Raw genomic sequence first — 17554 nt, forward strand, 5'->3', positions numbered from 1 at the left:
GTAGATGGTTCAAAAGAATATATTCTTGTGACTCGGCCTAGGCACTAGAAGGTGAATGCTGGACTGAATATATAGCTGGAGTAGGAACAAAGAGGGCTTTTGGCAGAGCTGTCAGCTATTATCACCAATGCTTCTAAGGGTGCGTCTGCTGGTTGACTAGTCCCTGGGTTCAAATGAAGCAGGCACCAGCAGCCTTTCCCTTTGGTACATGTGGCAGATTGCCACCCATTCCCCATTGCCCTATTCTCCTATACAAACAAGAATTTAGATGAAGGCCTTTGTGGAACCTTAAGAGTGAGGCACACACTCCACAGCTGAGATTATGTAGGTTCCAGCGGCATTGTGAATATAGTGCATTGCATTTCACAGCAACAACTGAGTCCATAGCAACTGAACACAGAAGTTAGGTAAGACAAACTGCAATAGCACTTCCAGTTGTTCCACCTGTAGTTAAATAGGTTGGTATGTTGCCTTTCAAAGTGGTTTAATCCCTACCTTTGTACATGAGAAGAAGCACTTCCTCAAAGAAGATTTAACTGTTACACTTGGACTCTACAAGTCAGTGATTAAGGACTGAAGTTATAGAAGAGGACTCTCAATGTATTTGTCTCTAAAAATAAAACAGATACTTAAATTAGTATATAAAGGCACGTCTTAGAATAAACAATGTAGGAATCTGCAGGTGTTCTAAAACAAGAGTTAACTGGAATTCATTGAAACCTTAAAATACCAGGCCAACTGGGAAAATGTAACTTTTCTGATTTTAAACATTTCAGTATTTGTTTACTTACAGTGTCTCATCACAGCAGCCTTTGCTATCCATTGACCTCATTGTATGGTTATGCTGCCATAGTCCTTCAAATAGCATTCAGCGGCTCTATTGTTCCCATTGACACAATCTCCAGCTCAATCACATGCCAACCCCAATTTATAATTCATATTTTATGTGCCAGGTGAAAGGGTCCTTTAAAAAAAAAGGGTGCTTTGAACTAGCACCTCTCTAACTATTGTGTGGTTCAACAGGATTAGGCTGCTTATTCCCCTTCACTGTGTCAATGAGATAGCATGAAGGTTGCTTTTTCAGTCCCTGTCTCACTTCCACATTTTCTATTTTTTAATTCCTTTCAAATCAGTTTGAGAATCTTCCTTTCATTCCTTTGCATGCTACTACTTGCCACCACACCCCTTAAGTATTATTATTATTTAGTTGCTTTACTCATAAAAATGACAAAGCAATTTTCAAACACAATGGAAACACTAAAACCAATGACAATAAACACAGCCATGAAAGTATAAACTAAACAAATCCATCTATACAAATAAACGACAAGTCCTGCAGATCCTGCCCCACAAAATACTTAGAAATCCTTTAAACTAAGGGCCAAAAGCCCTAGGTAAGAAGAAAAATTCAACACGTTTTTCCCCCTAAGAAAAATATATGGAACAAGTGGAGTGCAGAAACACAACTTTACAAAAATGGAAATAAGAGCAATGAAATAAAAACAGAAATTTGATTCCAACAATAGGATGCCATTAGAAGCAAACACTGAATGAAACCATTGATTTGGAAACCATTTAATGAGAACAGAAAAGTTTCCAATTAATATAATTTTTCTCATCACTTGCTATACAATCTTTGTCATTATTAACCACCCCACATCTCCTTCATTTGACTGAATTTCTAGAGTCCTGTTTTAACCAAGATGATCACTTGGTTCATTTCAGTTTTATGCTGCCATTTTCTTAAAAGAACTGCAGTCCTACTTCCAAGCCGGGCTGTTAAATGCAGCCAAACTTTAACTATATAATAGAAAAGCTCTGTAGTGCCAGTCTTGAAAAGGAAGAGAAGATTTAAAAGTAGAGCCTGAAGCCAAGCTGGCCTCTCATGTTTCACAGATGAAGGAGAGACTACATTGAGAACCAGCGTATCCAATGATGTTCTTCCTCCTAGGAAGTTATCTTGGTCCAAACAGGCAATTACTTTAGGCACAGGCCTGTCATCTGCTGGTGAGCAATTCTGAGAGTCCAAATTCAGGAGAGTCTCCTTTGCTTCTTTTGTTCTTCATATTCATTTAATCTCTTCTGAAAATATCCTGTGAATAAGAAACAAAATGCACCAATCACTGCATATGGATTTCCCCACCTAAAGGATCTTGCCATCCGCTTCCACATTGCAGTAAAAGATTAGGGACATAGGAAGCTGCCTTATACAGAGTTAGACCATTGATCCATCTAAAGGCTGTCTACATTGACAGGCAGCAGTTCTGTCTGGGGGTGAGGAGCAGTGAATCAGTGGGGCAGTAAACCCTAAGAACAAGGGGGTTGGGGTACTAGGACCCAGAAACCTAAATGTTCAGGGAAATCTGGGTAGATGAGTTCCACAACAGGTGTGCAGCATTTATTTATTTGTTGCAGGGGATCCAACTATCAGAACAACACTTGTTGGCATAATACTCATTTTTGCAGCATTCAAACTTTGATGATTTCTCAGGGGAAAATGCACTCTCTCCCCCCCCCCCCCCGGGCTGCACCTAGCTCTCAACTGCAATAAGTAATTATGTATGGATTGTGGTTGTGAGAAAGACAGAGCTCCCAATTTATTCAGCCTGAAATGCGAGTCCTCATATCCAAACTATATTTATAAGTACTGTTTAAAGGAAGAATGGCTTCACTTATATCAGTTTTACCTTCAACACTCTTCTTGTTCCTTTCTGCTTCTTGAATAAATAAGGAGAACATCTGTGTCTTCACAAACTTTTTCAGAAACTTGCGATTGGTCTTGGAGGTGAGGGCCTTGCAGAACGACCTCTCCTGGAAGCTGCCCTCACCATTCTTGCCCCATTTGATGTGTGCCGGATAGTGGCCAATTGTTTTGACGAAAAACTGCACAAAGGCGTCTGAAACACGCGTGTTGAGTTCCTCAGATGCTTGGGGGCAGGGAGAGAAAATGAGACAATGTACAGTTCAGGTCTAGCACAAATGTTGCTCCTTTCCCAAGCCTCAGGATACAGGCCTGTGTTCCCTCCTTGGTGTGTGTGTGGTGGGGGGGGGCAAGTACTACAATGGCTCACAATAAGGATTGGGTGCTTTTCTGCACAGCACCAGATGGCCTTTTTGTCTGCCTGCCTCTTTTTTTTGCCTCTCTTGTGTGTTTTCTTGCATGCAGAGAGAGTCACCCAGTACTTAGCATGGATGCACACAAATGGTTCAGTATGTGCCCATTTATTATTGATTGCATTCATATACCCCTTAATCATTAGCATTTCTAAGAGGTGTACATAAAAATAAACCATGCAAAGAATAAAACGTTAAAGACACACCATAAAGCTGAAGGCTGCCTTAAAATGCCTGCTAGAATAAGGAAGTCTTTGTTGTGTACCTGAAGATGAGCATGGAGGGCACCTGCCTAATCTCAGCCAGGTGGGAGTTCCAAAGGTTTGGACTCACAACACAATGTGCCCCATTTCTGGTGGCTACAAGCTATATATCTGAGCCATGGGGAACAAACAACACTCCCTGGAAGATCTCAGTGATTGGGCAGGGATGTAAGGGATTAGGCGGTCCTTAAGATATCCTGGACTCAAACTGTTAAGGGCCTTGCAGATTAATAGAAGAAGCTTGAACCTAGTCTGGTGACATCAGACCCCAGGGAACAGACATTACTCATCCTTGCTGAGTACTTCAGAGTTCTCAGACATTAATCTCTAATAGGGATTATGGAAAATTCACGTGAACATAGGTACTCTTCACTCTCACAGCCCCTTTAATCAAAGAGCTTTAAAGCTCTGCATACTCATTTTCTTAATGAGGAAATGTCTACCACTTACACACAGTGGAGGCAGTATGATGTATTAACTCATCAATTAACTGTGGCGTCCTTAAGTCATAAAACCCAATCCTATAGCATTAAACTGCTAAGGAGCTGTTGCCATGGAAACATAGGGCTCCAAAGGGAAGATCTACCTGTACCACTAGCTTGCAGAAAGAGCTAGAGATGCAAAATTGTCTCCTCCATCTTTGGAAAGAAGGATCTCCATTCTGAGCTCATCTGTCCAAGGACAGCCATTTTGGAGCCCTTCCCTCAGCACATTTCTCAAATAGCTCTGTTTTATGCATATACAGGGAGACAGGCAGGCTTACTTTGTACGTTGTTGTTCATCGTGGGCAGAGAGGACAGCATCTCGCTTTGTAACTTGGCAGGCAAAATCTCTTCTTCGTCACCAACCTGCAGAATTATAAACAGGGAAGTTTTGACAACAGCCAGCCACTGAAAAGCAGCAGAAGATGTGAGGACAAGGGGCTGTCACTCAAAAATAACTCCTTTTTGATTGCACTTTCAGGTCTGCAGGGCTATAAACATGTCTGGCCACTAGCTCCCCCAAGACACATTCTGCACAACGTACAGAGACAGATGTAACCATATGGATAAGCAGTCTCTCATTAGCTATCAATGGGGGCCATCCCATGGTATCAGAGAGGGTACTAAGGAGAACAGAAAGATTATCTCACAAGGAAACCAAGAAACAGGCAGCATGACAACCTGACAGCTGGATTTGGCATCAGATTATACTGGCCTAGCCTGGCAAAGTGAAGACTGTCTAAATGATCCCAGGATGTTGTTTGAAAGCACATGGTCTAGTAATGTTTTGGAGGCTAGGCAGGTCTGAGTTCAATTAAAATGCTATTTCTATTCCAAACGATTCCAATACTTAAAAATACACGATGTCTGAAAGATTGGCAAAAAGATCTGTTGATAAGTTTATTTGGAGGGAGAAGAAACCATGGATAAAACATAAGACTCTTATTGATATAAAAGACAACAGGAGGTTTCACACACCCAGACTTAGAATTGTATTTTGAAGCTGCCTGCCTGTGCTGGATAAAAGACTGGGTATTGCTAGAAAATACAGTTACTAGACTTGGAGGGCCATGATGTCAAATACGGTTGGCACGCCTGTATTTGGAATATGTAAAAGCTTTGCCAAGCATGTTATTAGAAAGAACTTAATTAGGACATGGGGGAAATACAAATAAAATAAGAAAGAAAGAAAGAAAGAAAGAAAGAAAGAAAGAAAGAAACACCAAGGTGGCTATCCCCAAAAGGAGCTGAGACAAGGAAGAAAATTAATATGAGTGATAACTGGAGTACCTATAATGAATTGTCAGACTTCTCAAAAACAGAACCAAAAATGAAAACATTTTGAAGAGATTAAAGAATATGTTTCAGACTAGCTAAATTATTACAAAATCAAATCAAAATTTAAGGTAAATAAGAAATTGGGATTTGCAGAAAAACCATCACAATTCAAAAAAGAAATAATATCTAGAGTTTAAAATTATCTAAAATGTATAGGATATTACTTGATTAGGAAATGAAAGAAGAATTTGTGAAATCATCTATGATCAAATGGGCACAAGATGTGGGTCATAAGATTGATTTGAACCTGTGGGAACAATTGTGGAAAATAAACTTAAAATTCACTGCTAGTTATGCTCTAAAAGATAACTACTTAAAATTGATCCATGGGCGGTACTTGACAACAAGCAAACTAGCTAAAATGTCTAGATCTAAAAGTGACCTATGCTGGAAGTGCAAAGAAACAACCAGCACATTTTATCATTCGTGGTGGTCTTGTCAAATAATAAAAGAATTTTGGGTGATGGTGTATAACAAACTTATGGAAATGTTTAGAAGAATGTTTCCCCAAAGCCCAGAAGCTCTTCTGGGAATAATAACAAGAGATATCCCCCCCAAAATATATTACTCTATGGATGTATGTGATCACGGCTGCCCGAATTCTGGTAGCACAAAAGTGGAGAACAGACGAAGTACCACCACGAGAAAAATGGCACCTTAAAATATTATAATATATAGAACTTGCCAGCATGTTAAATACATTAAGAAATAAAGATGACAAGAATTTAAAAGAGGACTGGACAATATATATACAGTGGTATCTCGCAAGACGAATGCCTTGCGCAACGAAAAACTCGCTAGACAAAAGGGTTTTGCGTTTTTTTAGGTGACTCGCAAGACAAATTTTTCTATGGTCGTGCTTCGCAAGACGAAAACATTTTGCGTCCCCCCCCCCCGCACAATGCATTCCTATGGGAAACCGCGCTTCGCAAGACGAAATTTTCACAATACGAAACGACTCGCAGAACGAATTAATTTCGTCTTGCGAGGCACCACTGTAGATTATATGGAAAAATACTATAACAAGAAAATAATTGTTAACAGGCTGACAAAAAATACTCAACAGTAGAGGTTACAATGTGGGATAAGGTCATAAGGTCTATGGTATATAAGGCAATAAAAAAAACTTAGTAAAGAAAGAAAATGCAGTTGAAAAGATGGCAGATAGGAAACCAAGGAAAGAGTGGAAGGGGAGTAAAGTTAAGGTTTATAACAGTCAAATAAGTAGGAGGAGTAAGTTATGTTACCATCAATATTCATATATATATATGTGTGTGTGTGTGTGTGTGTGTGTGTGTGTGTGTGTGTTTCTTATATTTACGTTATTGTTCCTATTAACCTATGTATGACTGTGACACAGTATATGTTGATGATATGATAAAACAGAAAAGCAAATAAAAAATATATCAAAAAGGATGGAAACACACACATTATATTTAAAGACAGAAGAATAAGAACTAGAGCTCCAGGCTTTACTTGATTTATTGGAGTGTTTCATCAACTGAAAATGTGACTGCAGATAAAAACCCTCTACCTTCAAGAGCACGAGCAAATACAGTGGTACCTTGGTTCTTGGACTTAATCTGTTCTGGAAGTCTGTTCGACTCCCGAAACCATTCGAAAACCAAGGCACAGCTTCCGATTGGCTGCAAGAACTTCCTACACTCAAGCGGAAGCAGTGTCGGACGTTCAGCTTCCAAAAAAGATTTGCAAACCAGAACACTTACTTCCGGGTTTGCAGAGTTGAGGAGCTGATCTGTTCGTCAGCTAAGCCATTCAAGAACCAAGGTTCCACTGTACCAGAGTGAAATGGGAAAGTTTTTTGGCAACACTGTGTACAGCAAGAAGGGAAATTAATTGTCCACATACTGAGCACAGGGAGGAAAAGGAATGGAGCAATCAGGTGTAAAGCCAAGGCTACACGCCCTGTCAACAGGTGGTGGAGATGGAGATAAAAGACCAGTGCCTGGCATCTTGAGTTTGACAACAAGATGGCAATGAGACATCCAATTGGGAATGGATGGAGAAATGTCAGTACAGCGAGGTAAAGCTTGATGTTGTTATCCTGTATGTGGGGGAAAGGCATGACTTTTTAAAGTGTTATAATACTGCTCTAAATGTGTAGTGCAGAATGGGGCCCTAGCAAAACATAATTGCTGGGAAGTGCCCATCGAAGACCCAAGGATAATGTTGGATTTGGATCAAACTTACCAATTTTAAGAACTTTCCTTTGCACAGATCAACAAGGAGCACCTAAAAAGGTAAAAATAAAATAAGATCCAGCTTTATTTATCCAAAACTACCTTAAGAATGAGCAAACTATCCAGAGAATGTTCAAAATTGGAGGGACTGAAGGAATGCAGGGGATTCAGAAGGCAGGGGCTTCAGCCAAGTTGTGCCAAAACACGCACTGACATTCTGGGTTCTGATGCCCAGTAACCATGGTATTTTATTTATTTATTTTATTTGCATTTATTAGTCACTTAATACAAAATTAAAAGTCCCAAAGCAACTTGACAAGATATAAATACAACAAATAAAAGCAATTTAAAACAAGGAAAGTGTGAAACTATGAACAATAGAAAATATATGAAACAGACGTTCAGTAAAATATTGGAAGTCCTACCCAACCCGCTAAAATATGAACAGCAATGTAAAAGGCAAATTAATTATCAAAAGCTTGAGCACACAAAAAAGTCTCAGCCTGGCACCTAAAGACTGACAAAGATGGTGTGTCAGGCACATCTCCCCAAGTAGAGTATCCCTCAGATTGCACTGGGGGGCACCACTGAAAAGGCCCATTCTTGTGTGGCCACACTCTGTACCTACTACTGGCAGGGCACATGGGGACAGGCATCTGATGAAGACCAGAGGATCCGGGCTAGTTCATATGTAGAGAAGTAGTCCTTGAGGATTTTGTTGTTTTGAGTTTCTTTGGTTTATTTCAAGGTTTTGATGAAAGGTCCTTTGAGGGGTTTGAGTCAGGCCAAAAGGTGTAAACTTACATCATCATAAAATTAAACCAGGAGCCAAACTGAAATATTTGCACACAAAAAAAATCTAGGCATATCGTAGTAGGATGGAACAACCAACAATGATTTTATGAGAGCCAAATGACCATGCCAAGCCTTTAAGATGACAGGAAACTGGATATGAAGGTTGAAGTGATGAAGAATAGCAGCCTTGCCAGCAGGAGGACATAGGGGGACATCGCAAATGCCCATCTTGGGTGCTGAGATAGCCCCAAACACACAGTCACGTTTTGCTCTCTTGCCATTCAATGCCACTTTCCCCTCACTCAAGAGATATGAAGGACAGTACCTCTTCCATGGGTTGCTCCTGAACCTCGTCTAGGTAGCGCTTTTGGATCCCAACCATGAAGGGTGTGGGGCAGCAGACAGTGCTGAGAAGCTGCTCTGGAACCACCGGGATGTACGTATGGGCCCAGGTGAAGGGGTAAAGAAGAGCTGCAGCTGCATGGATGCATTTGGAAAGGGAACTGGAAAGGGAGTCATAATGCTGATGAGATTATTGCCGAGAAACGCTCAAAAAAGTTAGGTGAGCATCAGGCCCACAAATACCCTTATTTCATTACTTTCATTTAGCACCAGTAGTTCTGCAGTACTGAATCTAGATCTCGCCTCAGCCAAGAGTCATTAAACAAAGACTGGATGATGTTGAATTACAACATAATCTTGTGACGGGCGGAGAAGTTTGTTCTCCGTTGAACTTTGGTATTACTCCTATGCCTCAGATTCCATCATATTTGTCCTCTCTCTCCGTTGCGTCACATAGATTCGCATTTATTAAAGCGAGGTTCAATGTGTTTCCATCTAATGTACTAAGTCACAGGTTTTCTAACTGCCAAGTTTCCATTTTATGTACTTGCGATAATAAATCAATAGAATCCCTGTACCATATAATGTTTAATTGCCCCCTGTACACTGCAGCTCGGACTAGCATTCTGAATCCAATAATCTTGGAGAATGCTAATAATCCATCTGAATCTCATTCAGCATGTGTTCTGCAAGACAATGACCCACACAGAACACTGCAGGTAGCAAGATTTCTGATTTCAGTTTTCTCGTATAAGAGACGTGCTGGAATGTTACACGATTATTGATTTTTCCCCCTTCAAATTGTATACTGACATATTTAAAGATTGTGCCCCCAAATAGTGGCGGTGATTTATAGTTATATTTTATTTATGTACCAGAAATGTGTATCTGTGTTTTTATGTTATGAGCTATTTCTATTTGTGTGGGCTTATAGCCGAAATAAAGATCTATCTATCTATCTGTCTATCTATCTATCACCAGTAGAGAGGGACAAACAAAGTGGCTAGATGGGCCACATCCAGTCATTCTCCACCCCAATCTACGCCAACAGGGAAAGAAATTCTGACTTATCACTACACTTCCTGACAGTACAAGCAACAAAGCCATCTCACTGATTTCAGTGGGGCTAAAGCGCAATTAGTTTTCGGACTAGACTGAAGCCAAGGTATTCACCTGAGTTCCTCAGCCAAGAATACTATCCGTCGTTCCAGCACTGCAGAGGCAAATATCTGGAGGATCTTCTCTGGACTGAGGCACTGAAAGAGGGCCTGAAATTCCACATGTTCCAAGTGAGAGTCCAGAGGCCGTGTTAGCTCAATATGCTGTGAGGAAGAAACCAAGACATGGCAGGATGACTACGTTCATCGTTATAGACAGGAGTGGATATATTTTGTATCATAGGCTTAACAAACAAACAAAACACTCCCTGCTTGCCCTCGCACACTTTCTCCAGTTACTCATGAACATTAGAGCTAAATGAAGAGGAATCATTATGATCAACTAAAATGACTGCCCTAGAATTCAACCTAAATGCCCTTTATGAATGTAACACTAAACTATGATTTTGCATTATGTGCACAAACAGCAGCAAGCCTTGGGCTCGAGTTCTCCGTTACATCTGAACTTGGGAGAACTAAGGCTTATTCAAATAGGCCAAGATCATCATCAAACTGTGATTTATGATCCAGATTCGTTCTCAGTTAGTTTAAACTAACCCAGCCAGATGGGCGGGGTACAAATAAATTATTATTATTATTATTATTATTAAACTAACTGGAGTCCCCATGAGTTTGGACAGTGAGAGAATCCAATTAGCTTAAATGTTTCTTATCTCCTTGTAGCTACACCAGGGAAGAGAAAGAAGCACTTGAACTCCAGGCTTGCTGCTGCTTGTAACCTCCTGTTTTAGACAACAGTTTCATATATTTTATTTACTTCTATACTATAATGCTAATTTTCACCTGCAGAGGGCAGTGTGCAAACATTCCTGCTACACCAGTGGCACCGCAAGACTACCGGTAGGTGTCTGAAAATCCACAAACTGAGACATCTAAGCCAGGGCGATATGCACACACACATTACACCTGCCAGGATACAATGAATAGGTAAAACAAGAGCAAGCTATGCACACAGGGTGGGCCTCAACCATTTGCAGTTTTGTGAGGCAGAGCACAGGCTTAAAAGAGCATCTCTCGAGTGGAATGGAGCTGGTGTGAATGGGGTAGGCTGGGCTAACACCTCTTCCACTCCCTTTGCTTGCCATGAAGGATGGTGGAGAAATTTGATCCAGTTTGCATTTCAAACTGAATTTGCAAAATCTGCGCTTTCTGAAGCAAAATGCGAACAGAAGCACAGCTGTCGTTCAAAATTCGAACTTACCTGAATTTAGAGGTGCAGTGATCCCAAGAATGCACGTATTGTTGGGGAAATGTGCATAAAAATGAACATCTTTGTGAAAATACCATACAATCATGCATTATATTTGGGGGAAATGTTTGCAACAATGTGCCCATTATTCAAAACCGTGGGTGTGTATGCATGTGTGTATTTATTTGGAGAAATTAAACCAAAAAAAGCTAATTTCCACAAGGATTTAAATAATAATAACAATTGCAATTTGCTGCAGAAATGTGGGAAAATGAGATTTTCAGATTGGAAAAATGAGAAACCGAGAACCCAAACTGACATATCCTTCCACAGGCTACTTGCCATTCAGCAGCATCAGTCAATGTCTAGAGGCAACCCATCTACCATCATCACTGACTGGAGAGCAGAGAGACAGCCAGGAAGCAGGGAGGACTGTGCCAACTCTGGCTGCAATCACATGCACACACTTACTTTTGAGTATGTCCCATTAAAACCAGTGGAATGCACATCTATTTCCTCCTCTTAAGCCTGTCATTTGCCCATAATCCTTTATTTCAAAAGGCAACAGTGGTGCAACAGCTTCGGTAACCTTTGGACTTTCCATACTGCAAGTGACTCACTACAGCCAAGGCAGAGAAGCAAATGCTTGTTTCCAGGCAGAACTAACTATTCTTGTTTATTTTGCAAGCTTAGGGTGGAATTCAGTGTAGTCCTAACGAGATCATTTCATGGGCGCAGGCATTTCTGCAATGTTCCCCTCTCTCCTCTCCTGCACAGTTCTGACCCTCCAGAGCAGATCTGGAGGAGATGAGAGGGTTGGAGTGCAGGGGGGGGGGAGGCAAGAGTGGGCAAAGTTCTGCCATGCTACTGACAGTCCTTGTGCTGGCTTCTGCTAGCAGGACTGGGTAGTTAAAACCCAGATCTTAATTTCAGCTGCCTGCTAAAAACATACAAGAGAGACTATGTCCTACTCAAAGGTGGCAGAAATGTGGAATAAGGTGTTCTCCGAGATCTCTTTGATAACAAAGCTAACGATTAAGCCATCATTCCACCTGACACTTTTAAACCTGCATATGGAAACAGAACAGGATCTGATAAGCAAGTAATTTAAGGTTTGGCAAATTGCCCTCCTTGAAAAGATATCTCACAAGCTACAAGCATCTAAAGGGCAGAGCTGGAATGAGCATTTTGTTTTTTGTTTTGCTACATGGCATGGTTTTATTTCTTAAACGAATACTGAGGTACGTGGTCACTCGCTGCCATCAGCATGTGCAAACATATGTCTCAACTAAGATGTTATACAAGCTTCATTCTCAATACCGTAATGATGGAATTCACAGGTGGAGAATACTTTATTTTTCCTTATCTTTATTATCTGTAAAGGGATTTTTTTTTTGCGGGAGTTAATACTTTATTAACCCTTTGAGGCCGTTCTGTATCTTTGTACTTTTGTCCTTTCAGGCTGTGATGCTTTATGGGTTATATATATGTTATATTCTTTTTATTTCTTTTGCTCCTTTTTGGGGCTAACAAATCAAAAAATGATTATTTTGTTTAAATAAAACAAAATACAAAATAGACCATAGTAATCCCAGCCAAAGCTGCCTATAACTCTATTGGGCCAGAAAAAAAGCCACATGGAATTAGATCAGCTTTTTGACAATTTGCACAGAGAAGACAAATCTGTGTGGTACTTCCAAAAGTACATACTATAATACACCATACAGGACTTGTTGTAGGTTTTCCTGCCCTTCCATCGCCATTCTGTTTCCAGTGTGCAGCAGGCAGATGCTCTGCATCTCCTGTCAGAATCAGTAGACTTCCGAATACCAGTTGCTATGAGCTGCAGGTATGGAGAGTGTTGCTGTGCCCAGCCCCTGCTTGTGGCTTTCCCACAGGCATCTGTTCGGGCATTATGAGGTTGGAGTAGGTGGGCCTTTCCCCACTCCTCATGCTTTAAATTATCTGGTTTTAAAATTTATTTTCAAAGCACAACGAAGTTTATTCAATTTGTTCCCCCTTTCTCATTTTTTAAAAAGCAGAATCATTCCTTAAAACATTTCGCAACTATTCCCGTAATGGGGTGAGAAAATGTACTTTAGTGACAATAACGTCATTCCAGCCACTCCGTATTGCCCTAGGGTCAGCTTCCACCACAAAGATGAGAAACTGGCTCTTCCCTGAGCAAAGTCTGCAATGCAAACACAAGGAACTGGTTTCCTGAGCAAAACCCTGCAGAGGAGGTTTATACATGCGCACAAAAGGCAGCAAGGGCACTTCCACAAGGGTGTGACTGCTGAAATAATCTGTTTTCTGTGCGCAGTTTCTCCTTCTCTATAAAAGCCAAGTCGAAAAGCGTCTGGTGGAAACATACTGCTATGCCCATTTAAGGATAATGTTGCTTTTGAGGAAAATGCAGGCAGCACCCACTATCTAACTCTTCCAGCTGCCTTAAACACTGAGCAAGCCAGGAAATCATACCAGAATTTCACTCTCTGGCAGCTGAAAGAAACAAACTTTTGACATCGTAACAGGAAGTCAAAACTCACTAGCACAGAAAGACAAGTCACGCTTTGTGGCCGAGGACCTAACTAATATTTCTAACTAAGAGGACTTCTCCCTAGGGAAGACACATTAGAGGGCAGGTCTCTTACACCTTTCATGGTTGCATCAAAGAGGGAATTTGGGTAGGTGCTGTTGTCATGTTCTAGTACAGCAGGAGGGAATCTAAAGGTAAAGGTAAAGGTAAACCCTGACCATTAGGTCCAGTTACGGACGACTCTGGGGTTGCAGCGCTCATCTTGCTCTATAGGTTGAGGGAGCCGGCGTTTGTCCGCAGACAGCTTCCGGGTCATGTGGCCAGCATGACTAAGCCGCTTCTGGCGAAACAGAGCAGCACACAGAAACACCGTTTACCTTCCCGCCGGAGCGGTACCTATTTATCTACTTGCACTGGTGTGCTTTCGAACTGCTAGGTGGGCAGGAGCTGGGACTGAGCAACGGGAGCTCACCCCGTCACGGGGATTTGAACCACTGACCTTCTGATTGGCAAGCCCTAGGCTCAATGGTTTAGACCACAGTGCCACCCGCGTCCGTTGTCATGTCCTAGTATGGCAGGAGGGAATCTACATCTGCCCAAATCTGTGCAAATATTAAAATGTACCCAAGTCCTGTCCTCCTTTTCCTAAATTCACTTCCATCTCCATTGTGCAGTAGTCTCTTCAGGAAGAAGCATGGCCCTCACAGTGGTTTGTCAATGCTCCCTGAATTATGATGTAATGCGAAACCATAGTTAGCTCAAACTGCAACTTGCAGACCAGCTTCAAACCATCACTTCAGCACCTGGTTTATCCCCAAGAACTATGTTTTTGGGGCAGGTTTGGGTTCAGATATTAACATGAAACTGTGACATTCAGACCATGGTTTCAAGTTAACATCTGAACCCAGCCACAGTGTGTTTTGCGATCACCAGCTCCTGCCTTATTGCACTCCCTGCTTAACTTAGTGACTTATTTACTAGTCATGATAGAACCGGCTGAGATTATTATCAGCAGCTACAAACCTCTGTCCCTGAGTCGGGGATGAAGCTTTTAATGGTGACCGTTTTCCCTGGTGCTGGAAAAGGGGATTCACGTAGACCCTGCATAAAGGGGTAGATGACAGCTGCAGAGATCTGCCGCCTTTTCTCCACCTCATCCAAAATCTAATGGAAGAAAAGAAGGGTATCAGTCACTTGACAGCCACTCCGAATCTATTTGCATCCCTCCAGGGACTTTCCAAAGAAAGAGAATTCTCAGCAAGGAAGCCACATTGTGATGCACAAGACTTTATTTTGCTTCTTTCATCTTCGAGATCTTGGTGCCAACTCCTCTTGTGAACTGCCTTACCTCTAAGGGCATCTCATCCTTCCAACCACTCTGCAGGACTGGAGAGCTTGAGTGGCAGTGCTTCCCATACCTAGGGTTACTGTTCCACATTGACTCTTAATTTTAATAATGATGTACAGAGCACATTTCCACTGATCAATAAGTAAGGACATCTGGGATTACAAGGCATGACATCTAGGCGAGATGGGAGTCTCTTTCTTTGTACTGGTTCCTCATAAGGGGAATACCGGAAGTAGATAGATTTAGCCATGGAATAACAACACAAGCAATTCTGAGCCAAATCTATTTTTCTGTATGAGGTGAAGAGTAAAAGGGATGACTGGGGTGCAGGGAGAGATAGGCCAGAACTCCTACCTTTGAAAACAGGCCAAAACAACCCAGGCAGCTTACAATGCAGTAAACCTCTGGAAGACGAGCACCTCGTCCAGATGGCTGAAAAAAATTATTTTGCACAAAAGTTAACCACCACTAAATGCCATGTTCAAACTGCATGTTTATAGTATGCAAATACACAAAAACATTCCCATAGCAACAAGAAGAGGTAGCCTAAGTCACTAAACGCAACTTTCAAAGCCCCTAAATTGAATTGTTGGTTATGGAGTGGTGAAAGCAAAAATGGAGGGCTATTTGCAACAAGCTTCTTTGGGGTGGGGTGTATTTCTTCTTTTCTGCAGCAGATGCACCACATTTTGTCATCTAGGATGATAAGGACAGAAAGGAAGCCCTGAACACTAGACCAGTTTGAACGCTCTCCTGCTCCCTCTCAAGATCAACAAGACATCAACTTAACTCACTGAACACAGAAGAAAGGTGAATTCTGGATGACCCAGTTTTGTGAAAATCACCCACGGAACTTGAAAATTGGGTTTAGCAACAGGAAGCAATGCAGTTTCACTATGCCAACAGAGGGGGAGAGGGGGAGGGGGAATCTCCTGGTTTTTTTAAAAATAAGCTAACTAAACAGTTTATTTCTAAATTTAGCCGAGTCCTGATTAAGTCACAGTGTGCATTTCCATGAAGCATCCTCATGACACAAAATGAGCCTCAAGTGATTTCCCCCCCCCCTTACCCACCGCCTGAGACATGAGAATTTAGTAGACGTGAAATAAACCGGATGGTGAACAGATGGTTAAGCTCTTTGTCACCATAGAAAACAACCTAGGCTGTGGAGGAACCAAGTATAAACAGCTTTGCATGGATGAATACTGACTGGGCAGAAGGCATCTGCGCAGGGTTTCCTTTTGGAGCTCTGACATGCTGAGGCTGCAGCCCCAAACCCACCTATTGGGGAGCAAGTTGCATTAATTAACTTCTGAGTAAAACGTGCATAGGACTTGTGCAGCCAAGTGAGAGCAAACTGTCACAGCACGTAGAACATAGCCCCTGGACACAACCATGGCAGGTTTCCTGGTAGGCCACGTGACAAATCAAGAGAAATCAGCATGCAAGTCCAGGGCACTGCAATGAGATACCTACTTTGGGGGGCTGGAGAGACAGGGGCGACACTGCTTCCTGAACTTCCGGTTTCACACTAAAGCACTGAAACAGGCACAAGGAAAGCATCCCTGGGCACATGCCCTGGTTCTGAGTCTGGAGTTTCCTCAGAACTCAAGTAGGAGCAATGATGGCATAACTCAAAGTGAGTCATACATGAGCCTTATGGAATGCGAATACACTGATTTAAAGGGCAGCATGGGCTGGTTGGTGGAGTGAAGCATTTCCCTCACCTTCACACCTCTCCTAAAGCCCCTCTTCACCCACTTTTCTCCCTATGTGTGTGGATGGGGGAAGGAGTTATATGTGGACACAGAATACCACTGGGGGGGGGGGGAATGGCTTTTTAAAAAAACAGTAAGGAGGTAGAAGCTCAGCCCCCTTCTAACTACACACCCAGTTGTAGGGGGTTGTTGGTGACCCCACCCTGATGTTATGCCCTGTTTTGCCTCAAGACAATTACTTCTTTATGGTCACACATCCAACTGCCTCCCCCTTTTTCTGAATCCCCACTACATTTGAAGTATCCCCCCCCCCCAAACTGTCCCTTCAGCTGTTTGGGATTTTTCTTTGTAAATATTTCTATTGAGTGGTTCTCTGAACATACAAATAGTAAACACCAACATGAACAGAACCGCAGAATATCTGCTGCAATAGTGTTCACTGTGAAGTCCTGTAGATTAACTTAAAGAGTCTCTCCACAGGTCTCCATGGGTTGATGGAGGGATTGTTGGATGACTAGTTCTGTTAACATATGAAATAAAACAAAAACAAAGCCAGCTTTTCTTTTTACCTTTCAGGGCCTGAGTCTTCCTGTTGACTTTTCAACTAAGCAGCAATTGAAATATTTGCCCTGAAAGATGTGTACGTGTTTCTCTCTCCTCCCCACTCCCCTGCCTAACATCAAAGCTTTATCAGCTGGAAAGTTGTGCCCTGTAATTATTATGCAGAAATTCTTATGCACATAACACTTTCTCATTTGTCGTCACGAAGTGTTATGGTGTGGGTGCATGCCAAGCAAGAAAACCAGGTTTCCGAGGAGCCAAGTTTTTGTGTCACAAGAAGTGACAGGAAGTACTTCTGCCTCAAGCTTCAACCTCACTGTACAGATGCAGGAACTGAGACACAGCTAGCACCCTGCCCAAGAATCACAGAACTGTAGAGTTGGAAGGGACCCTGAGGACCATCTAGTCCAACCCCCTGCAATGCAAGAATATGCAGCTGTCCCATATGGAGATCGAACCTGCAACCTTGGCATAATCAGCACCACG

The 17554-nt window shown here is 41.9% G+C and overlaps 1 protein-coding gene across 1 annotated transcript in view; it reads right to left on the bottom strand.

Moving 5' to 3' along the window:
* Positions 1–1916: 1916 nt before the first annotated feature.
* DENND2D (DENN domain containing 2D) overlaps positions 1917–17554 on the bottom strand; it is a 32413-nt gene continuing 16775 nt past the window's right edge. Inside the window, exons 5-12 of the mRNA XM_033153131.1 lie at positions 15144–15221; positions 14465–14605; positions 9709–9857; positions 8519–8696; positions 7409–7450; positions 4141–4225; positions 2688–2927; positions 1917–2093 (exon numbers count right to left, since the gene is read on the bottom strand). Coding sequence (XP_033009022.1) covers positions 2032–2093; positions 2688–2927; positions 4141–4225; positions 7409–7450; positions 8519–8696; positions 9709–9857; positions 14465–14605; positions 15144–15221 — 975 coding nt within the window. The 3' untranslated portion in view covers positions 1917–2031. The remainder of the gene's footprint in view (positions 2094–2687; positions 2928–4140; positions 4226–7408; positions 7451–8518; positions 8697–9708; positions 9858–14464; positions 14606–15143; positions 15222–17554) is intronic.

This window comes from Lacerta agilis, chromosome 6 (assembly GCF_009819535.1).
Source record: "Lacerta agilis isolate rLacAgi1 chromosome 6, rLacAgi1.pri, whole genome shotgun sequence".
Lineage (NCBI taxonomy): Eukaryota > Metazoa > Chordata > Lepidosauria > Squamata > Lacertidae > Lacerta > Lacerta agilis.